This window comes from Podarcis tiliguerta, assembly GCF_965153285.1.
Source record: "Podarcis tiliguerta genome assembly, chromosome: Z".
NCBI classification, from domain to species: domain Eukaryota; kingdom Metazoa; phylum Chordata; class Lepidosauria; order Squamata; family Lacertidae; genus Podarcis; species Podarcis tiliguerta.
Genome location: NC_139553.1, coordinates 46,211,153 through 46,236,521, shown reverse-complemented (window position 1 = coordinate 46,236,521; position 25,369 = coordinate 46,211,153). Strand labels below are relative to the sequence as shown.

Here is a 25,369-nt window from a genome sequence, read left to right as displayed (position 1 = left end):
GTCCACCCCAATGGGAGTTGGCGGTCTCATCTTGGTCTGGAATTTTGCAGCAAGTCAGGTGGAGCAAACTCGTGTGTCTTAAAGCACAGATCCAGCGGCCTCCCGTTCCCCACGTGCTAAGGTTAGAAAACGCCACACTTGTGGCCAACCACCACCCTTCTGAGACTGGCCAAGTGCTAGCAAACCTAATGGTGCTATCAGAGAGCTGGGACAGACATCAAGGAGCCCAACAATAGGTGAAGCCACAGCCAACAGCAGGCAGAGCCAACTAATTCTAGATTTGTCCTCATCTTCTTGCCTTGCTAAGTTATAAAATGGCAACACTGAGATGGAGAAGGAGGAAGAGGAGGAAGCTGATTGGTGGTGCCACCTCCTAGGCTGCTTGTTAAGAAGCCAGGCCAGGTGAGGGCAAGCTGAGGTTGGTGGGGAAGTGCCCCATTTGCCCTAATGGACTAGCAACCCTTGGTTAAGCAGAATCCAAAGAGCTCTTTCTTTTCCCCACCCTTCTGCTTTTACCTGTCAGGCCACCCTGCTTGACTTTGTAGGAGGTGGAACAGCAGACGGAGCAGAAAAGGCCCATCTTCCCATTCCGGTCTTTGTGGGACAGCATGTCGAAGTTCTTGCAGAGTGTCTTGCACCACATGCATGGATAAACCCGGGTGTTCTTCTGCAGAAACACAGTGCAGGGACAGCTGCCACACAGGCTCTTTCACTGCAGGGCACCCTTTATGTCCCACTCCCCCCTGGATTTTAATGGACATTGCACTCGTGTGTGTGTGTCATTCTCTCTGACACACACCTCTCTCCCTCACAAGCATCTCCTTCCCCATCAAACATCTCTCTCTCTCTCTCTCTCTCACACACACACACACACACACACACACACGAGACTCAGTCACCCAAGCCAAGCTATCCTTACCACCATTCCCACAATAACTTTTTTACACAATCTCACGTTGGGGAGGGGAGACAGGGCAAGGTCCGTCACATGGCCTGGCTCAAAGAGAGGTTCACTTGAGGGTCTGGACCCAAGCTCTGGGACATCCCCTCCACCCATTCGCACCTTTTTGTAGCTGTTGAGGCAGGTGGTATTGCAGAAGCGCTTCTGCTGCCCCTCGTGGAAGAGGTACTCCAGTGGCAGGCCCTTGTTGTACAGGTAGAGGCCACAGTTGTCACAGCAGTTGGTTTTCAGGCCCTTGGTGGCACGGAACTTGGTGAAGCAGGCGTCGCTGCAGATGCGGTGCACCACATTCCCATTGCTGACCTCGTGCTGGATCTGCAGGCAAAGCAGAACTGTGGGTCACCAGGCCTGGCATTAGCTTCCATCCCCAGAGAGCAGCGGTGCTCTACAGCCCCTAAGTAATGGCTGGAGGTGGCTGGGCCCAGGTGCAAGGAAACAGCTGAACGTTTTGCGGGCAGGGGAGGCTGTACCTAGCAGCCAACCTTATAATAACCTGCACTGACATTCCACTTTGCACCGGGAATTGCGGCATCTTGGAAGACGTGCTGCTGAATTTTAGTTCTCTGTTCTCAGTGAGCTTGTCAGTCGGGACGAATCTCTATTCTAGATCCACACCCTATACTAGTATAGGATTGTTATGCTACTTGAGAAACCTCTATTTAACAGATCTTCCTTCCCAAAAATCACATTTTTTTCTGGTTCAGAACATCCCCATATAATCTACTCCATTCTCCCTTTTCCCCGACATTGTGCTTCAGGAACAAAGTGAAGCAGGTTGTAAATGCTCGTGCATTCCATCACTCAACGGATCTGTTAAAGTCTCCAAGGGCCCATCTCCCCCATGGCTACCTTTCTGGAATCTGCCCAGTATACTTGTCTTTTCTTACACATCCACCAACATCACCTTACTTGATATACAAGTTACAGATATGACCAGGTCCTTATAGAGGTCCACACCACCTACTGGGACTCAGGACTCTCAAGGCAGCAGCCTTTCCCAGTCCTGCTACCTGAAATGTAATACTACCACCAGGATTGGATCTGGGATTTTCTGCATGTGAAACAAGTAGTCCTCTGTGGCCTGTCCCTGAAGAACATCTGAAGAGCCAGGATGCCGGACCAGGCCAACATCCTGTTCTCACAGTGGCCCAACCAGAAGCCTCTCCTGGGAAGCTTGCAAGCAGAACATGAGGGCAACAGCAGCACTCTCCCCACCTGTGACTTCCAGCTACTGGCCTTCAGAGATATAATGCCTCTGACAGCAGAGGCAGAGCATAACCATTGTGACTAGTAGCATATGAATTTGTCTAGCACTCTTTTTCAAGTTCAAGCTGCTGGCCATCACTGCCACTTGTGAAAGTTAATTCCATAGTTTAACCATGTGCTCAGCAAAGATCTGCACCCTTTTGTCTGTCCCTTGCACTCCTCAACTGGCCTCTTGTTTGCCTGGCAGCTTTCAACTACTCACATGGATTCTCATCTCCCCTCCACCCTGCAATACTTTCTCAGACAGCCGACGCGCTCACCTCTCCAGCCTTGTAGCACACACTGCAACGGACAGTGTCTGAGGCTTCTGCCGACTGTGGTGTCGGTCTTTGCTGCTGGGCTTCGTACAGCGAGAGGCACACAGAAGAGCAGAACTCGTGGAAAGAGCTGCCTGAGCCAATCTGAGCCACCACGGAGTCCTTGGCATTCCAGATCTCCCTAAGGGGCAGGAAGACACTGGTCAGACTAGGGCCTGGAGGCCACACCCTGGACTATCCCAGTAAGTGTGGGCAAGAGGTGACAAGGGGACCCAAGAGCAACAAAAGCGGAGGGGAAGTAGCAAGAGGGCTAAGTGTACTTGCAGAGTTGCGGCCTGCCAAAGCAGAAGGGGCAGATTGGGAAAAGGGCACTTGGTTGGTTTTGGGGCACCCACTTTTTGCAGAAGGTGCAGCACTTCTTGCTGAGAGGCCTCTTGGAGAAGGTGGTGAGGCAGGAGCTGGAGCAGAAGAGCTGGGGCAGCCCCTTGCGCTGGTAGGCCGTCTGGCCCTTCTGCAGTGGGGTCCGGCAGTTGGCGCAAGTCATCTTGGTGACGGTGGAACGGGCAGCTCGCTGGGCTGCCTGGTTGCGCAGGGACAGGCGCGTGGTGCGCCGGGTGCGGTGGGGAACGAAGTCCTCGTCGTTGGGGTCATCCACCATGGCATCCGAATCCTCATCCGAGACGGGGACTGTGGAGCACAAGAGAGAACAAGAGGTTGTTGGCTGTCGCTGGCCACTGCTGCACGGGGGGGGGGGGGTCTAGAAACTGGGGGGGAAGAGTGGGAGAAGGGCAGATCCTGCCTCTACAGTTTCCACATACACAAAACAGACAACAAGGATTGTCAACTCCCACACTGGAGCAGGATCCTCTTTAACTGTGCAACTAGATCCGTTACTAAGCCTTGCCTCCAAATCCTACAGAAGGCAGATTCCACCCTTTCAATACACATATCTGACTACATTTGCTATGTTTCACTCTCCCATTTCACTGAAGAACTCAAGGCATTGCACATACTTCTTCCTCAACCCATTCTTTAACCCACACAACAACCCTGCAAGGTGGGCCACCCTAAGAGGTAGTAAACGGCCCACTGAGCTGCAGGGCTGAGCAGGATTTGAACACAGGAGTCTCCCCTCCAAACCTTTCTCTACCCACCATGCCAAAATGGCCTACTCTTCTGGGAGAAGGGCCACACCTCTGTGGCAGAGTGCTCACTTTGAATGCAGAAAGCTCCACTACGCCTAGTTTTAAAATATTCCAGGCAAGCAAGTATCGATAAAGACCCTCTTCTGCCTGAACTCTGGAGAGCTGCTGCCCATTACAGTAGATAACAACAGGTTAGATGAAGAAAGGGTCTAAACTAGAATAACACAGCTTCTTATAATATGTAAAGCATATGTAAAGCATGGTCCTCTTACAGTCAAGGAGGTAACTTACTGCTCTCAGAGGAGTTCACTGTTTCAGGCCGAGACACTTCCGCCCTCCTGGCACGCTCGCTTCTCTTCTGCTCCTGGAACGAACCAAGGAACCATCTAAACAGACAATGGCAAGCAGCCCAGGGAAACCCCCATCTCTGAAATTGTTTACTGAACACCTAAGAATGGCAGGTATGGTTGAGAGTAACCCCTGCCCACAGGTCCACAGTCTAAACTAACTTCCTGCAACCTGCTGCCATACAGATGTTGTTGACCAGGCCCAGAACATCACATTCCGAAACAACTGGAGGGCACCAGGTTGGGGGACACTGGTTTAGTGATGGACACCCATTCACAGAGGAGGAGGAAGGAAACATACAGTGCAAGAAACTTTAAGGCTGAAATGAACGGAACATGTCAATAATTTTCCCCACGCCGAAAAAAACAAAAAACAAAAAACTAGGGGATTGGGGAAAGTGTTAGGAGGGTCTTAGTGGAAAGACAAACACTCAACCGGGTGGCGGCTGCTTCAGCTGCCTCCTCCCTTACCTTCACAACTGGCTTCTCGCTCCCTTTTGCGCCAGGGTCTTCCCCTGCAAGAGAAACACAAGAGAGACCTCAAAGCTGTCTGTGAGGCTGCCAGTCTAGGTGGCTTTAGAAGAGGACTGGACAAATTCAGGGAGAACAGTGGTGCAGCAGGAAAACTGCTCGCACATCTGCAAAGCTAAGCAGGGTCCACTATGGTTTCATATTGGATGGGGGAACTGCATGTTGAGACTAGAAGTTGGACTAGACGACCCTTGAGATCCCTTCCAACTCTACCATTCTATGATTCTATTATCAATTAGTACTAGCTGTTACGGCTACTGTCAGAGGCATTATGCTTCTGAATGCCAGTTTCTGGGACTCACAGGTGGGTCATGGCTAGCTTGCAGGCTCATGACTTGTGCTCATGGCTAGCTTGCAGGCTTCCCATTAGAGCATCTGGTCGGCCACCCTGGGATCAATATGCTGGACTAGATGGGACATTGGCCTGATCTTCTTATGGTCTTACACTCTAACAAGGGTCAGGAATGGAACAAACTAATGCCGAAACATCACTGGGTTAAGATGCTGCTTGAAAGCTATCAATGAACCATCTATGGGTGTGTGTGGCTGGTGAGAGGAAGAGAGAGTAGAAACACCTTTACAACTGGCGCAACATTCAGACAGCTGACCAAGCTCTCTAGCTCTGGGGAAGAAGCTGGGGAAGAAAGGAAAGGAGCCAGTGTGATGTAGAGGTCTGAGTGTTGGACTAGGACCTGAGAGACCAGGGTGCAAATCCCCCACTCAGCAATGAAGCACGCTGGGTGACCTTGGAGTCAGTCACAGTCTCTCAGCCTAAACTACTATGGCAAGTTGTTGTGAGGATGAAATGAAGGAGGAGCACAATGGAGAAAAGGTTGGATATAAATGTGAATTGTAATAGTATAATCTTGCAAGGAACAGGAGAATGGCCAGACATCTAATTTGTTGAAAATGACAAATAAAATATTAACATAACATAAAATAACATAACCTCTAATTTGTTGCTTGCCGAGCAAAGTCAGAGCAGGGGCTATTTACAAAAGATGCAAAAGAATAAATAAAGGTTACTTAATGAACATAATTTCATTAATTTAGATAAGCAAAGATTTATATACAGCAACAACAAAATAATCAACATTATATATAGTTGATTTTATTTACTCTTTTGTATCTCCTGATTGGTCAGGGATCATATTCTCTAGGTTTGGCTAGTTATAAACAGAAACGAGTTGCAACAGCTTTTTACCCAAGAGAAGAACAGTGGGAGCACCTCCTGGCACCGCTCCCCACACTTGGCCTCAGAGCAGAAGCAAAAGTGGGGCTGGGGCGATGCTCTAGGGAGAGCCCTCCTTCCTGCTTACCCACCTGGAGGTTGGAGCGACTGTTCAGCCTCTTGTGCTTTGGGCTCAGCAGGGTCCTTCTGACTGACACTGCTGTCTTTCTCAGCCTCAGCCAGACCCTCTTTCATGGGCTCAGGAGCTGGAGTACTGTTGAGAACAGGCTCCTTCCCCTCCTCTGTAGATGTCGCCACTTCCTCCTTCTGCACTGGAGCACTTTTCTTTGGGGCTTTCAATCGGGCTTTCTTAACCGGCCGCGGAATTTTCGGTGAGTTCTCGGAATATTCTGTTGGTTCTTGTGAGGAGGAAGTGCTGCTTATCTCCACCACGTCAGGCGACTTCACCACATGGCAGTCGGGAAGGGAGGCTGCACTCTCCTCTCCATCATCCTTTGTGCTTTTGAAGTCTACTTTCGATGCTGATGCTTCTTTCCATGCTTCTGGCACAAGGGCTTCGGTTCCTGGCACAGGGGGATCCCTAGGTCCATCCTCCGGATCTGCAGAACCTCGTGTCTTGTACACGTTGTCCAGGTCCTCAGACTTATCCAGGTCCACCAGGTTGTCATTGTTGCTCAAGCTACCGAGAAGACTGGGCTTCTCTGTAACATCTAGAGCACCAGACTTGCTGAGGGTCAGGCTGTTGGATTTGCTCAGATCAGACAATCCGGCTGTTTTCACCAAGCCCGGGTCCAGGTCTGCATCTGAAGTTGCTTGCTTAGGTGCTTCCCACTCCATCTCTTGGGGCTGCTGAGCTGAAGCCTGTGGGATGGAGGCTGTTTGGGACGCTAGCAGATCCTCTCCATACTCCATGTCTGCAGGAAGGTCTCCAATCAATGGCTTATCAGGCAGCGACATTGGCCCCAGGGAGCCAGGAAATTCATTCGACTCCATTCAGAAAAAGGCTTAAAACAAGGAGGCAGAAAGGGGGAGAGAACGGAATGTTAGCACGTTTAAGCACATATGGGAATATAAGGGATGTAGCTCTTCCGAGCAGCTAACCGTGCGAGGCCTTGGAGATCAGCTGCCAGCAACAAGGAGCCAAACTGAATCAGACCCCAAAACTGGCTCAGAAGGGTGCCTCCCCTCGTGAACCAGAACTAACACAAACCAAAAATTTCTAACTTCAAATTCAACTGATTCATTCATGGCAAATACTGGGAATCCATTGGAAGTGGTCCAGAAGACAGAAGATCTTTTAAGCATTGTGAGAAGTAGACACATAATCCTTAAACCCCCCCCCACACACACCAACTTAGGCCTTTTCACACTCAGGGGAGCAATTCTGAACTAATCAGGGTTCAGAAAATTTATGTTCGCACAGAAGTTATTGGCTGGAGGAGATCTTAAAAAATAAGAAGGAATCAGGTGATGAGTTGGTATACTGTAATTTGAAATTGTGTCCCTGCCCTTACCCCACACCAACCCTGGAGTCTCAGTGAAGTGTCATGTTTTTCCACCAGCGCCTGTCACTTGCTACGTTTATTAAAAAGATCAACAGACAATACACAGTACGCAAGATGCTCTCAGGATGATAGACACCATTATGATCCAGTTAGTCTAGAATAGCCCTTTGGTGTTACCACCAGACAATTCTACACAGCTAAGCCAGGCAGAGAGGGGCCCTTGCAAAAGCTGTTCCTCCCAGGCTGAATTCTTAAGCTTTACAGCAACCCACGCCTGAAAAAGCCTTCTTTCACAGAAATCTGGATTTGATTTTTGGTGATCAGGAACACTGGACTTCTAATGACTGGGTCAAAAAAGAAGCAGCAGCTGTCCAATTAAGCATTTTGATTGCTTGTTTCTAAATCTTGTTGCTACCTCTGAGGCACAGGAGAGACAAGGCTACAAATCCGAATATGTAAATCTGAAAAAGGCAAGGTAGCCACAGCCTCATGGAAGACTTCAGAGCTGGAGGTGAACCAATCAGCACCTGTGTTAACTCAGGAAAAAATAAAAAAGCCCAAATGCTTCTTTGGACAATTAACGAAGGCTCTTTAGCAAGCAAACATCTGCAAGAAATTGGATACTCCTACCTCTCCCTACCTCTCCCATCGCCTCTCAGTTAACCCTGGTTTCCTATGAACAGCACTGTGGGTACATCAGCTATGAGCTAGAACAGGGGCAGGCAATATGGGACCCTCCAGGTGTTGTTGGATTCCAACTCCCTTCAGCCCCAGCCAGCATGACCAATGGTCAGGGATGATGGGGCAGCTGTCCAAAAACATGTTGGCTAAGCCCGGACTAGCAGGTATGCAAGTTCTATCCTGAGGGGACACCTGCCGGCTTCATAAAGGACACTGAAAGCAACATGTTGGCAGTGACTATACTGAAGACCAACCTGCAATGGGCAGTTCCCCTATCTGTAAAACGGGTGCATTTTCCTTACAGAGGTCACCTGGGTTATCAATATATTACATGTACTGAATCTGCAGCAGACCTTATGAGCTTTCTCCAAGTGAAGATCTCTGTTTTGAGCAATTACCACACCAGCTATTCCTTAGTCTGGGAACAGGTGGACTATCTGAACCTGGGGAAGGCTCTGAAGTCCTAGACAGACAAACAACTTCCTGTGGATCTGCCTCCTGCTCAGTCAGTATACAACTCAAGTGGCCCCACTTTGCAATTCTCTGGGCTTGCTCACGGAGGCCCACCCTGGAAACCCAGCCACAAGGAAAAAGCAAAGCCACTTCTGAGACAACAAGCCAACAGCGTGTGCCAGGTGATGTTGAGGACACACAGGTTTGCAGGGCATCTATTTCCAGGAATAGTCTGTGAAACACAAGCTATGTGTTGATCTAGGAAAAAAGCAAATGTGCCTTTTAGGAGGAAAGTAAAGAGGCTGGGAATGGTGGGAGACTGTAGCAAGAGAATTCCCCCCCCCCTCTTTCTCTCAGTTAGGGGCCTCTCACACAAGGAGCACTAAGTGCATTGCAAGAATGGCTGATACACAGACACAAAAGGGACCCAAAGGTCACCTAGTCAGATTTTCTGAAACTCTGCATTCAGTGGTCTCAAGTCTTTTTAAACCTCCTAGGAACAAGATTCCATCCTTTGAGAAAATGTATGTCTCTTAATAATTGCTCTACACAGAGGTACACACACATACACACCCTCACTGTTGCTCTATCCCCTGTCAGGAGGGGACCCACCACAGTCTTCTAGCCCACTCTATGGGCTTATAACACAAGTCTCTACTACCTCCCCCCATGGGGACATATAACAGCTTTTCCACGCTTCTTATTTCTGCATACATCACAAGCAAAACCTCCTCTCCCTCTATCTGCAACTCCTTTGGAACCTTTCCACACCACAGTTTAATTCTCCAAATCAAGTATAGCAGCTAATATTACAAAAGTCCCATCCCAACATTGGAGCAGAGAATGGGTGTTAATGTACAGTTCTTGCCTTTCGTTAGCTTTGAACCCACATCGGAATGCAGGGTGCAGAGGTTCCTTGGTCCAATCCAATCAACAGTCCAATTTAATATTCAGTCATTGGGACTCTGAATGCTGACATCAAGCCAGGTGCTGCCAATCATTTAGTTGGAGGGGCAGCGGGGAGGACAAAAGACCAAATGCAATAACCAAGCCACACATTCTACAGGCTTCCTATTTGGCTGGTGAACCTACACACAGAGCCAGGATTAAACCCAATGGGTTGGAAGCTGTAGAGAATCTGCACCAGAACAAGACCCCTGGGTTTTAGGGAAGCAACTCATCTTTTTAATGTTTAGATTGCATCCTGCTCATAAGAACTCAAAATAACTGCTCTCCCTCAGACAAGCATCTCAGAGAAGTTCAAAGCAGCAGTATTTCAGTGGTACGATAAAAACAGCTAGCAGAGCTGAAGCCATTTGCTCTTTAATCTTCAACAATTTCATGTTGGATTCCTTCCTTGGTTACTCAAAACCTAAACATGTTGTCTACTGAAAAAAGCTTTTCCCAAGGATAAGGGCTGTGGGACATACACCTCCCACAAGCCTTGGTCACTCCTCAGAACAATCCAGCGTTTGATGTTAGACAAAACAAAAACGAGTCCAGTTCAAGCCATCACTCCCCCTTTCCTCTGCAAATATCTGCATGCTATTTGATGTCTTCCAAGCCCAAACCAAATCTGCCTTTCTGCAGACCAGCTCCCCTCCCTCCACAAGTACAACTTAGTCATGCTTGCCTTTTCCCAGCTCAGACCTCCAAGATTCCCCCCCCCGCTGCCCCCCAAACCTTCTAAGCCATTCTCTCTCCTTCAGACTTGGTGCAGCTCAATCCAATTACTGCCTCTGTTTTCTACAAGTGCCTACAGGATCCTTTCTCCTAGTACAGTCCAACACCCAAACCTGCAATCTAGGGTCCTTTCCAGGTACCTTGGTTTAAGCCAATCAGCTACTATAGCTTGAACTGGTCCCAGTTCAGGGGTTTTGCTCCTCCCCTTCACAGCAAAGACATGAATGGCTATTCCCTAGTGTAAATACATCCCAGGGCAAACCACTATCCTGTCCTCTAAGTATCAGGTGAGATCTGACCAGGGTTTCCCCAGTTTGAGCAATAGGCTAAGATAGGTGAGCCTACAATTGAGGTTGCCAACATGACTCCTCAGATATTTTTTGACTACAAGTCCTTGACCACTGGATATGCTGTCACGGGCTCGTGGAAGTTGCAGTCAAAAACATTTTGGGGGGCACAGATTCCCCAATGTTGGCTTAGACAGGAAAACGGGTACCCTGAGGCCTACAAAACTACCTCAAAGTCTACAATTCTCTGAACTGAGCTTGTAGCCCATCCCTGCTAACAGTAGAACTCTCCTTGCAAGGCGAGTACCAGCAGAATCCCTCATGATTATTATCACTATTTATTAAATTTGTGTACTGCCCTTCATCCAAAGATCACATAGCTTTTCACAACATAAAATAAAAAAATGACAACGCAAAATGCACAATAAAATAAAGAAAACCAATACCCCTTCCAACAAACACATTTTAAAAGCCATAGATTGTTCAATTAGCCAAAAGCTTGGGAGAAGAGGAGCACTTTTGCCTGGCACCTAAAGATATGTAAGGAAGGTGCCAGGCGAGTTTTCCTGGGGAGAGCATTCCATAATTAGGGAGCCACCACACAAAAGGCCCGGTCTCGTGTCACTGCCGAATTTTGCACCAGCTGAAGTTTCCAACCCATCTTCAGAGCAGCCTAACAAGCATAACACGGCTGCATTTCCCTACACACTGTAGTGGCATGCCAAGCACATCTCGGCCTGCTGCTGCAACCTGATGGCCTTACCCAGAAGTAAGCTCCTCTCCTTGAGCAAGTGCCTGCAGAATCCCACCCTTTCTGTGCATCCCAGACCTGCCTTGTTGCACAGATCTTAGGCTACCCTCCCACCTACCCCTGGTGACACTTGGCCAGGATTGCCACCAGCTTCAACCACAACCTCCTCCCCTTTGCCCAGCAAGTACCTGCAGGATCCTGACCTCACCACTGCAGGCCTGGCCAATCCCAGGCCCGCCTCCTTTTAGAGCCCCTCTTCCCTCGCTTTTCCTTCCCCGCCAAGGGCTCCAGGTGAGACTTGGCCTGGCTCCTTCCCTTGAACAGCAAGTACCTGCAGGATCCCACCCCGTGACGCGGCCCAATCGCTACAGGCCCCGCCCACCAGTGCGGGTTCGGGCCCCCCTAACCAACCCAGGCCCCGCCCCTTGTCACGAGGTCCCGCGCCGCCGCCCCTCCCCCAGCCCACGATGGCCGCCCCCTCCCCCACGCCCCGCCCGGCGCCCCCTCACCTGCCGCAGCTTCCCCGACCCGAGCTTCGCCGCCGCCGGCCTCCCCGAGCTCCCCTCCCTGTCTCTGCCCGCCAGCCCTGCCTTTACCTCGGAGCCCGCCCAAGGCTCGGGTGGCTGCTGCGGCCCCTTTAAATGGAGGCGCCGCTCGGAGCCCTCAGCGCGCCGCAGCCCGAGCGAAGGGGGGCGGTCCGGGGAGGCCTGCGATTGGCCGCGGCGCGAGCCAGGGCGGCGCTCCGATAGGCCGCCGGCGCTCGGGCCCCGCGCCCCGATTGGCCGCGCGGGGCTCCGGGCTCGCGAGACCGGCCCGGCGGCGCGCAAAACCCGGCGCGGAGTTACACGGCTGCCCGGAGCGGGGGGGCGAGATGGAAAACGCGGAACGGCAGAAACGCGGAGCGGCGCCGGGGGTTGGTGCGGGTTGGGGGGTCGGGGAGGGAAGGTACGGGAAGGGGTCCCTCCGGCCTCCCCCATCTCGAGAAACGACAACAAGCACAACGGTTACCTCCGAAATCCAAGGAGGGGTCGCGAGGAAAGAAATCGCCCCCTCCCCAAGCACCGCCACCCCCCACCCCACCCCACCAGACACACGCACATGAAAGTGGGGCTGCCCCTGTTGAATCTCCTCTTCCTTCTTCCTACCCGCCGCATAAAACACCTCCGGGGTCCTCCGGCGCCCCCTCACCTCTTCTCCCGCAGGTTGCGCGGCTCCCCGCTCGCCACCAGCAGCCCCGCCGCAGCGTCTCCCGGGGAGGCGAGTGACGGAGAGAGCGAGCGCGCGTCCAGGGTGGGGCAGGCACGGGCACCGCCTCCGGGACGGACGGAGGGAGGGACGGGTGCTGGGGAGCCGGCGCCAGAGGACCCCTCCACCTTTTCTCCTCCCGCCCGCCTTAGGGAAGGGCCCGCCCCCTTGCAACGCCCCCCATCCGGACCGTATCTGTGAGCGCCCTCCCCTGGAGGTTCCTCTTATTTCCCCTCGTGGGGGTGGTCCCTGCCCCATGGTGGAACACTGCGGAGCCAGACGCCCACCCCCACCACCCACCCACCCAAAGGCACGACCCAGGATCCCCAAGTTCACAATATTTCTCCCCTGCATAAATGCCCCCTCTAACAACCCCAGATGTGTAGGGGAGGGCGCACCTAGCAAGACCAGGTCCCCCTTTCCACGGAACAAAAAGACAGGAGCCCCAACTCCGCGTTATCCTTACCTCTTCCCCACGGGTGCCCCACGCGCATTCGGCCCGTGCCCCTTCGGAAAATGCTCTGCTTTGCGTATATTTTTGACACCCACTTCCCCCCACCTCACGGTCCTGAGAAATCCGGCCCCGCTTCACATACCAGGATAGAGACGTGCAAAAACATACACACAAAAAACCCACACCCCATTTCCCTCTCGGCCACAAAAGCCTCTCTCCCCTCAAAAGTCTCATCTCAATCCCATACCACCTGCATCTGGGGTTTGTCTCTTATATCAATCGTATTCTGCCACCCACGACTCCCCCAAGGAATTGTCCACACACACTCCTTGAGACATGATGTTTTCCAGAAAATTGAGACTATTAATTCATTTATTTATGCATTTATTGATGCATTTATTGTGCCCCACCTTTCCCCGCAAGGAGCTCTAAGCTCAGTGAAGGGAAAAAGTATTTGATCCCCTGCTAAATTTGCCCGTTTGCCCTCTGACGAAGAAATGACCTGTCCATAATTTTAATGGTAGGTTTATTGTAGCTGTGAGAGACGGAATAACAACAGGTAAACCCCCAGAAACCAGAAGACAAAGGTCAGAGATTGATGTGCATTATAATGAGTGAAATAAGTATTTGATCCCTTTGCAAAAGATGACTTGGTAGCCAAACCCTGTATCTCCCAGCTACAATAAACCTACCATTAAAATTATGGACTGGTCATTTCTTCATCAGAGGACAAACGGGCAAATTTAGCAGAGGATCAAATACTCCCCCCCCCCCTCACTGTAGGTTGTGCATTTCCAGCCCAAACCAAACAAAGGCGGTGCATTTGAATTATGGGTGCAGGCAATGCAGCTGGTGGCGGGCAGGAGTCAATTTTAGTGTCTGTGAAAATGCCCCTAGTCGTGTTTACAGTGAACACCCCTTAAGTTCTGAATTCCATTCCTCAACAAAGCCCTATAGATGCAAGGGGCACTCTTGTGAATCATTCACATCAGTTAAGTGGGAAAAGGACACGGCTGCTTCTCTGCCTTCTTCATTTTACACTGTAGGTCTCCCTTGTGGTGGGGTGGGCGTCCTTAATACCGTGGTAACTACCTCACTTGGTCAGGTCAGCTGAATATCCAGCCCTGACTGGTGTTGCCTGCTTTAGAGCACTGGCCTGCTAGGAGAGGGCGTGCCCCCACCCACAACAACACTGGGCAATTGCTAGGTTCCTAGGTTCCTGCACCTTCCTAGCACCAGCCATGCACCCACCCGGCAGGAGAGGAGTGAAGTGAACAATTAGGAAGGCTGCATACACACCACACATTTAAAGCACCTTTGCTCCCCACCCCCCACCCCCCCAAATCCTAGGACCTGCAGGCAACCGTGCAAAGAGCTACAAAGCCCAGCATCCTTGACAAACTACAGTTTCCAATATTCTTTGGGAAAAGCCGTACACTTTAAATGTATGGTGTGCATGCAGCTGAAGCTATCTAAGGCTGTCTCACTGACAGTATACCGTGGGACTTCTGGCTAGGAACTCCACCCCCCCCCAAGCCCAGCCACATCACTTTTCCAAGAGCAGGCACAACCCGTCAGGACAGTAGGAAAGGAAGCCACACACAGCCCGTTGACCCTAGTTATACACAGGAATCTCTCTCTCTCTCTCTCTTTTTTAAAAAGGAGACTCGATTGAGGTCCTTTTCCTTGGGGAAGAACGGTAAAAGTGATGGATGCTCCCTGACATTCCTCATCAGTTTCTATTTGGCTGTGGTCATATACCAGAAGTGTGCAGCCATTTTCATGCTTGTCTAATACCTACAAGTATTACTGCTAGCTAGCTGCAGTTAAACCCCCTGCCTATGTATTAATAGTTTCACATAAAAGCAATTGGTAACTTGTACGTGTATGAGCACTGGTTGTTCGTTTTGTATTTCCCCCCCTCTCATTTAAGCAAGTAAGCAAGTAAGTAAGTAGTAAGTAAGCAAATTTTTATTTATACCCCGCACTCCCTGGCCAAGACCAAGCTCAGGGCGGCTAACATCAAATATCAAATACATTAAAACACAATCAAACAATTGATTAAAATATAGCTTAAAAATTAGAATCAGGATAAAATTAAATGACTGCCCACGAATTACAACCTTAGGGGTCGGGAACCTCAAGTTTTCATCAGGGCCAGCTGTCCATGTTAGTCCCACATGAGCTGATAAAAGGGCAAAGAGGTAACTTACAGGGTACCATGGAGCGGGGGGGGGGTCAAACTGGGCCCAGACCGAAGGCCAGGAGGAAAAGCTCTATCTTGCAGGCCCTGTGGAAGGATGTCAAATTCCGCAGGATCACACCACCTAAAATTCTGCAACCCAGCTGTACTTTGGAAGAGAGAGGTAGTAGTGAGTTTTGGTTCTAGGGCCTGGGAAAACTCGTTTTCAGATCTTTATTCTGCAATGAGTGACCTTGGGCCAGTCAACTTATCTCAACCTAACCAAAGTTACAGCATTGTTGTGAGAGTAAAAGTGGGGAGGGCAGGGGAGAGAGAACTATGGTGCCACATTAAGCTTCTTGAACAAAAGACAGGATATAATTGCAAATTTTTAATACCCCTCCTTTTTTTGTTCGTTCTAAAGCTGCTGCCTGTTCAATGCCAATATATGGCCCCTGTTGTAATTACCGTAATGTATATTTTCAAGATGGAGAAAATTGCATTGCCTTTCTGTCTTCCTAATCTTCCCAACAGATGCTTTTTTCTTCCAGTGACCCTTACTTTAAGACCCAGCTAAACTTTCTACAGCCATTGATCTATTTAGCTCAGTATTGTCTAAACTGACTGGCAGGGACGTTTCCCGAGTTACTCGGAGATGCCAAGGATTAAATATGGGACCTTCCGCATGCAAAGCAGATCTTCTGCCACTGAGCTGTGGCTCATGATATGCCTCTGATCGTTTCTGGTGTCCTCACAATGCTTTCAACCTTCTTTGCGGAAGGGAATGGGTGAGTCCATCCTGGAAACTTAATCTGCGATTAAACCGTTATTTTATTTTATTATTACACATATATCTCACTTTTTCTTAAGGTGGCATATAGACTTCTCCCCCAGTCTATTTTACCTTCACAACAACCCTGTGAGGTAGGTTAGGCTGAGAGATACTGACTGGCCCAAGGTCATCCAGTGGGTTTCGTGGGCCTCCCAGGTTCTAGTCCCGCACTCTAACCACTGCACCACACCGCTGCGTATTTGCATTGACACCCACAGGGGTCAGCAAACTTTTTCAGGGGGGGCCGGTCCACTGTCCCTCAGACCTTGTCGGGGGGGGGGGGAGACTATATTTATTTTGGGGGGGGGGGGAGAACGAATTCCTATGCCCCACAAATAACCCAGAGGTGCATTTTAAATAAAAGTACACATTCCACTCATGTAAAAACGCGCTGATTCCTGGACTGTCTGTGGGCCGGATTGAGAAAGCGATTGGGCCAGATCCAGCCCCTGGGCCTTAGTTTGCCTGCCCATGAACTAGATGAAAGCATCTGTAGTGCAGCAAAAGTCTGCAATCCTATACACACTAGGATCAAGCCCCCTTGGACTTGCTTCTGGGTAAACTTTGCCAACCTGCTGCCCTCCAGAGGTTTTGGACCAGAAGTGGCTGGGACTAGGAGGCGTTATCATCCAAAACATGTGGAGGGCACCATGTTAGGGGAGACTCTTGCAACAGATTCCTGCGTTCCAGGGGGTTGGACTGGATGACCCCTGTGGTTCCTTCCAACTCTACAATTCTGTGATTCTATGCCACTATTATCCCAGCAGTTCATATGTAATACAGGGTTGTTTTTAAGGCCTTCTGCGGTAAAGTATGCAACCATCTTACTTGTAGCATAGACCTGGGCTGCGCAGGAGTTTGGCTTTCGCTTTTGAGAGATTTCTTTCCATCACTGCTGCTTTGGTTGTTTTCAACCTGTGCTGCTTACTCGACATATGGGGCAAAAACCAGATATGCTTCCTTCTGCAACAGCTTGTTTGACTGATAAGTTTTCTCCCACAATTCACAATTGCATGTCAAGGCTCGGTGTCTTAAGAGGCACCCTCAGCTTAATGGGGGGGGGGTTGGAGCGCAAACATGAGCAGGTCCCACAAGGCCTCGCCAGCACCCCATATGCATAGAAATTGGATGCAATATCCTTTTGCAATGTGCAGCTGATAAATAATGTGCATCGGTTGCTCAGTAGATGTAAGTACCAAAAGGATTTATTGCAAGTTCAGAGTTCAAAACCCACCTCTCTGTAGCTTGCTATCTGCCCCATTTTTTTACAGCTCTTGGTGAGTAAAGGCTGCCTACTGCTCTGTTCTGTTCTCATGAGAATCAGGTGCCTTAAGAGAGCACTCTGCAGGGGCCCTGCTGGACATCCCTGTTTGACTCTTTGGGCAGACTGACTGGCATTCACGCACCCTTTTACAGGACCAGTCTAAGGTAATGGGTGGGAGTCCTGCTCTCCAAGTTGGCTACGCCCATTTTCAAGCTATCTCATGCACACAAGCCAGATGGGATTTGGCTGCCGAAAGGACTTGGCAGCCGCTCCAGAGGATGTTATGACGCTGTGGAGGACAGAATTGTTTCGAACGTGGCGCGCCAGAGGGTTCAAGGTGTCTCCGCAGAGCTGGGAAGACTCCTTTTCCTGGTGTGGGAAGGACCACATGGCCAAGGGCCAACTCTTGCTTGCAACAGAATCCTGCCTCTGTTTAAACAGCAGCAGCAGCAGCAGCAGCCAGACCAAGGGTGCACACAACACAAATCACTTGCACGTGCACATCATTTTTCATCAGCAGGAGCTTCACCCCTCCAGAAGTGTGCCTCTTGCTCCCTGCTGCAGCTTTCACAATTCTGGGTGCAGGATACATGAGAGAGGCATGCTACCTATTCTCAAGGGGCTGCAGCGGGGAGAAGGAGAGAGGAGAAATGCCACAAGCACGCAGAACTGAAAGCTCCACAATGGCTGTCTCTACCCCCCACCTCCACCCCCGCCTCCCATGCATTCCTCAACACCCCTCCCCTCTGCTTCCAGGTTTTCTCCTTGCTGGGGCCTCTCCTGCCTCCTGTTGCGATGGCCTCCAGGCGTGCATTTCCTGCTGCTGCTGCTTTCTCCGGAGAGGTTTGTTTTCAACCGCCAGCCTCCAACGCACACTGGAAAGGGAGCAGGCTCCTGGTTGCAGCATGCGCAGATGCATAGATGTGGGGAAATGCTGCAACAAACATGGAAAAATGGCACTGTGGATTCTTGGCGGCAACATTCCAGAGCTACGCAAACTGCCTTTTGAATTGCAGTGAGGCCTTGTTAGAGCTCTGGCAAGCCCACGGCTCTGCTAAAACGGTTGCCGGGGGAGGGGAGAGGGGGCTCTCAAGAGGCCTGGAGAAAATTTAACATACCTGCATTAAACAGAGACCTGGCACTGTAGTGGCCAACCCCCCCACCCTGGGCACTTCCAGAATGATTCTGTTTTTCACTTAGGGTTCAGTGGCATACGTGGAAAGTCACATCGCACAGTTGAAATGGATTAGACACTTCAGCGCAACAAACCTGCTTCAATAACCATTTTCAAACTCCTTAGCTTTTTGCAGTAAGGAAAGTGAGGGGGAAACCAATGGAAAAGTAGAATAGCAATTGCTTGTCATGGTGTTGTAATAACATTCCTGACAACAATGGGAATGAAGGCCCAATGCATGGAAGAGACCCTGGAGGGGCATTTCACTATGTGTGGCCCTTGATGGTGCCGCATTTTGGAAGCTGCACCTGCAAGCAGCAATATCTCCCTGGATGTTCCCAAACAGACCACCTGTACTGTTGTGTGATGCCTAGAGGGTGGGTGAATGAGATGGGGCAGGCTGGGAAAATAGGGGCATCATTTACAAGGATGGGATCAGTTAAATAGGATAAAGGAGGCCAGGAGTGAGGAGGTCCAGGGGCCAAATGTGGCCATTCAGGCCTCGCTCTATGACCCTTGGACCTCTTCCCAGGCCACACTCCTCTATGGCCCCTGATTCGCACCCTGCATGTTTTGGCCTGACTGGAGTGTGCCATTGATGCTAATTATGCTTTTGGCTTCTCATAACAAAAGACCAGAAAGTTGGGTGAATAAAAACCATCCTGTTCAGAGGAAAATAACAATAACCCATGGCTCCACTCATGTTTACCTCTGACCCTGCCTGCCACTGGCATGTGGCCCTTGGAAGGCTGCCCAGAAAAGAATGCAGCCTTTGGGTCCAATAAGAGATTCCCCAGCATCACAAGGTTGTGAAGCAGGAAGTGGATGTGAGTAGAGCCATAGCTGGGCAGTATAGCACGTGCTTTGCATGCAGAAGGTCCCAGGTTCAATCCCCAACATCTCCAGAGCAGGCTGGGAAAGTTCATTAGACCATGGGTAGGCAAACTAATGGTGCTGGAGGAGACTCTTGAGAGTCCCATGGACGGCAAGAAGATCAAACCTCTCCATTCTTAAGGAAATCAGCCCTGAGTGCTCACTGAAGCTGAGGCTCCAATACTTTGGCCACCTCATGAGAAGAGAAGACTCCCTGGAAAAGACCCTGATGTTGGGAAAGGTGGAAGGCACAAGGAGAAGGGGACGACAGAGGATGAGATGGTTGGACAGTGTTTTCGAAGCTACCAGCATGAGTTTGACCAAACAGCGGGAGGCAGTGGAAGACAGGAGTGCCTGGCGTGCTATGGTCCATGGGGTCACGAAGAGTCGGACACGACTAAACAACAACAAGGCAAACTAAAGCCCGGGGGCCAAATCCGGCCCAATCGCCTTCTCAATCCAGCCCGCATACAGTCCGGGAATCAGTGTGTTTTTACATGAGCAGAATGTGTGCTTTTTTAAAAAAATGCATCTCTGGGTTATTTGTGGGACATAGAAATTTGTTCATTATTTTTTTCAAAATATAGTCCACCCCCCACAAGGTCTGAGGGACAATGGACTGGCCCCCTGCTGGAAAAGTTTGCTGACCCCTGCATTAGACTGACTTAGTTTTAATCTGTATCCTATTTGAGAACCAGTGTGGTGTAGTGGTTAGAGCTGTGGGGCGCCACACTGTTGTGGCAGGAGAAGCACAGAATTTTTGGGTTGGAAGGGACTCCAAATGTCATCCAGTCCAGCCTCCTGCAATGCAGGAATCTCAGCTAAAGCATCCATGACAGATGGCCACCCAACATCTGCTTAAAGACCTCCAAGGAAGAAGAGTCCTCCACCTCCTAGGGAAGTACGTTCCACTGTCAAACAGTTCTTATTGCCAAAAAATTCTTCCTGGTGTTTAGTCAGATTTTTTCTTGTAACTTGAAGCCATTGGTTCGGGTCATACTCTGTGGAGCAGGAGAAAATAAGTTTGCTCCATCTTCCATGTGACATTCTTTTAGATATTTGAAGACGGCTATCCTATCTGCTGTCTCTTTTCCAGGGTAAACATGCCCAGCTCCCTCAACTGTTCCTCATAAGGATTGGTTTCCAGACCCACAATCATCTTGGTTGCCCTCCTCTGCACACATTCCAGCTTGTCAACATCCTTAAATTGTGATGTCCAGAGCTTGACACAGTATTCCAGGTGTGGTCTGACCAAATGTCCTGTACGCTCAGCCTACCTGGCAGCAAGTCCCGCTGGCATGTACTGTATGTAAAGTCCAAAGTTTAACAGTCAGGAAACACAGTCTGAGGGTCAATCCACGTAAGCGAAGTCCAAAGTCCAGCAGTCAGAAAACGCAGTCCAGAGTCAAACCCAAAGAACAGCGCCGTAGAGGTCCTGGAGCATCCAAGCCAAGGTCCATCAACATCAGCAGCGGAGCAGACCCAGAACCTCAGCTACACTTCCTTTTTATACCTTGCATGTTGACTGAAGCATCTGGGCTGGATGAGGTAGGTGACCCTCACCTGTTCTGAGCCTACTATAGCTGAGGAAAGCCCACCTGGGCTATGGGCTCTTGCCTGCCTCAGCCTCCCGGAGCATAACCTCCCACTGCTCCCTGTGTCTCAGAGCCCGCTTTGATTGTGGAGACAGGGGCCTCTCTGGCTCTGATGAAGGGTCCTGATCTTCTGGTCCCTGCACAATGACCCCCATCTCCATCACCCTGTGTGTACTTCCCATGACCCCAACTTCTCCATTCCCATCCCCAGCTTGCCCCAGTGGGTCCCAGTCACGGTTACACTCCTCACCAGGATCCTCTTCCCACTGTCCTGCCAGTTCATGACACCAAGGTAGAATAGAGTGGTACTATTACTTCTCTTGATCTAGACAGTATACAACTGTTGATGCAGTCAAGAAAAGAAGTTTGAAAACCACAAGGTTAGAGTGTTAGACTAGGACCTGGGAGATCAGGGTTCAAATCCCAACTCAGCCATGAAGCTGACTGGGTGACCTTAGGCCAGCCAGTCACTGCCTTTCAGCCTGACCACAGGTTTGTTGTGGGGTATAACCATGCACATCACCTTGAGCTCCATGGCGGGGAAGGTGCAATAAATTAGGTCCCAGCAGAGTCTGCAAGTCAGCAGAAGGCAAAATGTTCCATTTCCCAGGCAGGAATTTAGTCTGGGGCCCTTTGGAAAAGGGATGGCATTTTTGGCTACTGAGGGAGGGAAACACATGTCAGACTGGCACACATGTATCCTGGGCTGAAGCAAGGGAGCAAGAGGAGGGCACCCCTTCTGGGCTCTCCCACTCAAAGCAACTGATATTGCTGAACCTGATTTGGTGCCCAAACAGGACAATCTGGATATGGAACAACTGATTGGTTCAAAATTGGAAAAGGAGCACGACAAGGCTGTATATTGTCTCCCTGCTTTGTTGTTGTTGTTGTTTAGTCGTTCAGTCGTGTCTGACTCTTCGTGACCCCATGGACCAGAGCACGCCAGGCACTCCTGTCTTCCACTGCCACCCGCAGTTTGGTCAGATTCATGTTTGTAGCTTCGAGAACACTGTCTAACCATCTCGTCCTCTGTCGTCCCCTTCTCCTTGTGCCCTCCATCTTTCCCAACATCAGGGTCTTTTCCAGTGAGTCTTCTCTTCTCATGAGGTGGCCAAAGTATTGGAGCCTCAGCTTCACGATCTGTCCTTCCAGTGAGCACTCAGGGCTGATTTCCTTAAGAATGGATGCATTTGATCTTCTTGCAATCCATGGGACTCTCAAGAGTTTCCTCCAGCACCATAATTCAAAAGCGTCAATTCTTCGACGATCAGCCTTCTTTATGGTCCAGCTCTCACTTCCATACATCACTACTGGGAAAACCGTAGCTTTTACTATACGGACCTTTGTTGGCAAGGTGATGTCTCTACTTTTTAAAATGCTGTCTAGGTTTGTCATTGCTTTCCTCCCAAGAAGCAGGCGTCTCTTAATTTCGTGGCTGCTGTCACCATCTGCAGTGATCATGGAGCCCAAGAAAGTAAAATCTCTCACTGCCTCCATTTCCTCCCCTTCTATTTGCCAGGAGGTGATGGGACCAGTGGCCATGATCTTCGTTTTTTTGATGTTGAGCTTCAGACCATATTTTGCGCTCTCCTCTTTCACCCTCAATAAAAGGTTTTTTAATTCCTCCTCACTTTCTGCCATCAAGGTTGTGTCATCTGCATATCTGAGGTTGTTGATATTTCTTCCAGCAATCTTAATTCCGGCTAGGGATTCATCCAGCCCAGCCTTTCGCATGATGAATTCTGCATATAAGTTAAATAAGCAGGGAGACAAAATACAGCCTTGTCGTACTCCTTTCCCAATTTTGAACCAATCAGTTGTTCCATATCCAGTTCTAACTGTAGCTTCTTGTCCCACATAGAGATTTCTCAGGAGACAGATGAGGTGATCAGGCACTCCCATTTCTTTAAGAACTTGCCATAGTTTGCTGTGGTCGACACAGTCAAAGGCTTTTGCATAGTCAATGAAGCAGAAGTAGATGTCTTTCTGGAACTCTCTAGCTTTCTCCATAATCCAACGCATGTTTGCAATTTGGTCTCTGGTTCCTCTGCCTCTTCTAAATCCAGCTTGCACTTCTGGGAGTTCTCGGTCCACATACTGCTTGAGCCTTCCTTGAAGAATTGTAAGCATAACCTTGCTAGCGTGTGAAATGAGTGCAATTGTGCGGTAGTTGGAGCATTCTTTAGCACTGCCCTTCTTTGGGATTGGGATGTAGACTGACCTTCTCCAATCCTCTGGCCACTGCTGAGTTTTCCAAACTTGCTGGCATATTGAGTGTAGCACCTTAACAGCATCATCTTTTAAAATTTTAAATAGTTCAGCTGGAATACCATCACTTCCACTGGCCTTGTTATTTGTAATGCTTTCTAAGGCCCATTTGACTTCACTCTCCAGGATGTCTGGCTCAAGGTCAGCAACCACACTACCTGGGGTGTACGAGGCATCCATATCTTTCTGGTATAATTCCTCTGTGTATTCTTGCCACCTCTTCTTGATGTCTTCTGCTTCTGTTAGGTCCTTACCACTTTTGTCCTTTATTATGGTAATCTTTGAACGAAATGTTCCTTTCATATCTCCAATTTTCTTGAACAGATCTCTGGTTCTTCCCATTCTGTTGTTTTCCTCTATTTCTTTGCAGTGCTCATTTAAGAAGGCCTTCTTGTCTCTCCTTGCCATTTTTTAGAATTCTGCATTCAATTTCCTGTATCTTTCTCTATCTCCCTCGCATTTTGCTTGCCTTCTCTCCCCCGCTATTTGTAAGGCCTCATTGGACAGCCACTTTGCTTTCTTGCATTTCCTTTTCATTGGGATGGTTTTCGTTGCTGCCTCCTGTATAATGTTTCGAGCCTCCATCCATAGTTCTTCAGGCACTCTGTCCAGCAAATCTATATCCGTAAACCTGTTCCTCACTTCCACTGTGTATTCATAAGGGATTTGGTTTAGATTGTATCTTACCGGCCCAGTGGTTTTTCCTACTTTCTTCAGTTTAAGCTTGAATTTTGCTATAAGAAGCTGATGATCTGAGCCACAGTCAGCTCCAGGTCTTGTTTTGCTGACTGTATAGAGCTTCTCCATCTTTGGCTGCAGAGAATATAATCAATCTGATTTCGATGCTGCCCATCTGGTGATGTCCATGTGTAGAGTCGTCTCTTGTGTTGTTGGAAAAGAGTGTTAGTGATGACCAGCTTGTTCTCTTGACAGAACTCTATTAGCCTTTGCCCTGCTTCGTTTTGAATTCCAAGACCAAATTTGCCAGTTGTTCCTTTTATCTCTTGATTCCCTACTTTAGCATTCCAATCCCCTATAATGAGAAGAACATCCTTCTTTGGTGTCACTTCTATAAGGTGTTGTAAGTCTTCATAGAATTGGTCAATTTCAGTTTCTTCAGCACCAGTAGTTGGTGCATAAACTTGGATTATTGTTATGTTAAAAGGTCTGCCTTGGATTCGTATCGAGATCATTCTATCATTTTTGAGATTGCATCCCAGTACAGCTTTCACCACTCTTTTGTTGACTATGAGGGCCACTCCATTTCTTTTGCGGGTTTCTTGCCCACAGTAGTAGATATGATAGTCATCCGAACTGAATTCGCCCATTCCCGTCCATTTTAGTTCACTGATGCCCAGAATGTCAATATTTATTCTTGCCATCTCATTTTTGACCACATCCAACTTACCCAGGTTCATGGTTCTTACGTTCCAGGTTCCTATACAATATTTTTCTTTACAGCATTGGACTTTCCTTTCGCTTCCATGCATATCCGCAACTGAGTGTCCTTTCGGCTTTGGCCCAGCCGCTTCATCAGCTCTGGATCTACTTGTACTTGTCCTCCACTCTTCCCCAGTAGCATGTTGGACGCCTTCCGACCTGAGGGGCTCATCTTCCAGCGTCATAACTTTTATATGCCTGTTGTCTTTGTCCATGGAGTTTTCTTGGCAGGGATACTGGAGTGGCTTGCCGATTCCTGCTCCAGGTGGATCACGTTTGGTCGAAACTCTCCACTATGACCTGTTCATCTTGGGTGCCCTGCTCGGCATAGTTCATAGCTTCTCTGAGTTCTTCAAGCCCCTTCGCCACGGCAAGGCAGTGATCCATGAAGGGGTCTCCCTGCTTATTTAACTTATATGCAGAATTCATCATGCGAAAGGCTGGGCTGGATGAATCCCTAGCCGGAATTAAGATTGCCGGAAGAAATATCAACAACCTCAGATATGCAGATGAGACAACCTTGATGGCAGAAATTGAGGAGGAAATAAAGAACCTTTTAATGAGGGTGAAAGAGGAGAGTGCAAAATATGGTCTGAATCTCAACATCAAAAAAAATGAAGATCATGGCCACTGGGCCCATCACCTCCTGGCAAATAGAAGGGGAAGAAATGGAGAGGCTCCTTGGGAGAGAGGCGATGGCAAACCTAGACAGCGTCTTAAAAAGCAGAGACATCACCTTGCCAACAAAGGTCCGTATAGTTAAAACTATGGTTTTCCCAGTAGTGATGTATGGAAGTGAGAGCTGGACCATAAAGAAGGCTGATCGCCGAAGAATTGACGCTTTTGAATTCTGGTGCTGGAGGAGACTCTTGAGAGTCCCATGGACTTCAAGAAAATCAAACCTCTCCATTCTGAAGGAAATCAGCCCTGAGTGCTCACTGGAAGGACAGATCCTGAAGCTGAGGCTCCAATACTTTGGCCAC

At 49.4% G+C, this 25,369-nt stretch overlaps 1 protein-coding gene across 10 annotated transcripts in view; it reads right to left on the bottom strand.

Annotated features, from left to right (window-relative positions):
* The window catches only part of ZMYM3 (zinc finger MYM-type containing 3), a 30,864-nt gene extending 18,381 nt beyond the window's left edge, over positions 1–12,483 (bottom strand). For 2 of the 10 annotated variants that reach the window (XM_083422390.1, XM_083422397.1), the window contains exons 1-8: positions 11,569–11,888; positions 5,831–6,703; positions 4,448–4,491; positions 3,921–3,993; positions 2,880–3,171; positions 2,488–2,665; positions 1,064–1,276; positions 517–667 (exon numbers count right to left, since the gene is read on the bottom strand). In XM_083422390.1, coding sequence (XP_083278516.1) covers positions 517–667; positions 1,064–1,276; positions 2,488–2,665; positions 2,880–3,171; positions 3,921–3,993; positions 4,448–4,491; positions 5,831–6,692 — 1,813 coding nt within the window. In that variant the 5' untranslated portion in view covers positions 6,693–6,703; positions 11,569–11,888. Of the gene's footprint in view, positions 1–516; positions 668–1,063; positions 1,277–2,487; positions 2,666–2,879; positions 3,172–3,920; positions 3,994–4,447; positions 4,492–5,830; positions 6,704–11,247; positions 11,438–11,568; positions 11,889–12,204 lie in introns of those variants that run through there. The other 8 variants (XM_083422394.1, XM_083422391.1, XM_083422396.1 and 5 more) reach the window with 7 other exon arrangements.
* Between the last annotated feature and the right edge of the window lie 12,886 nt (positions 12,484–25,369).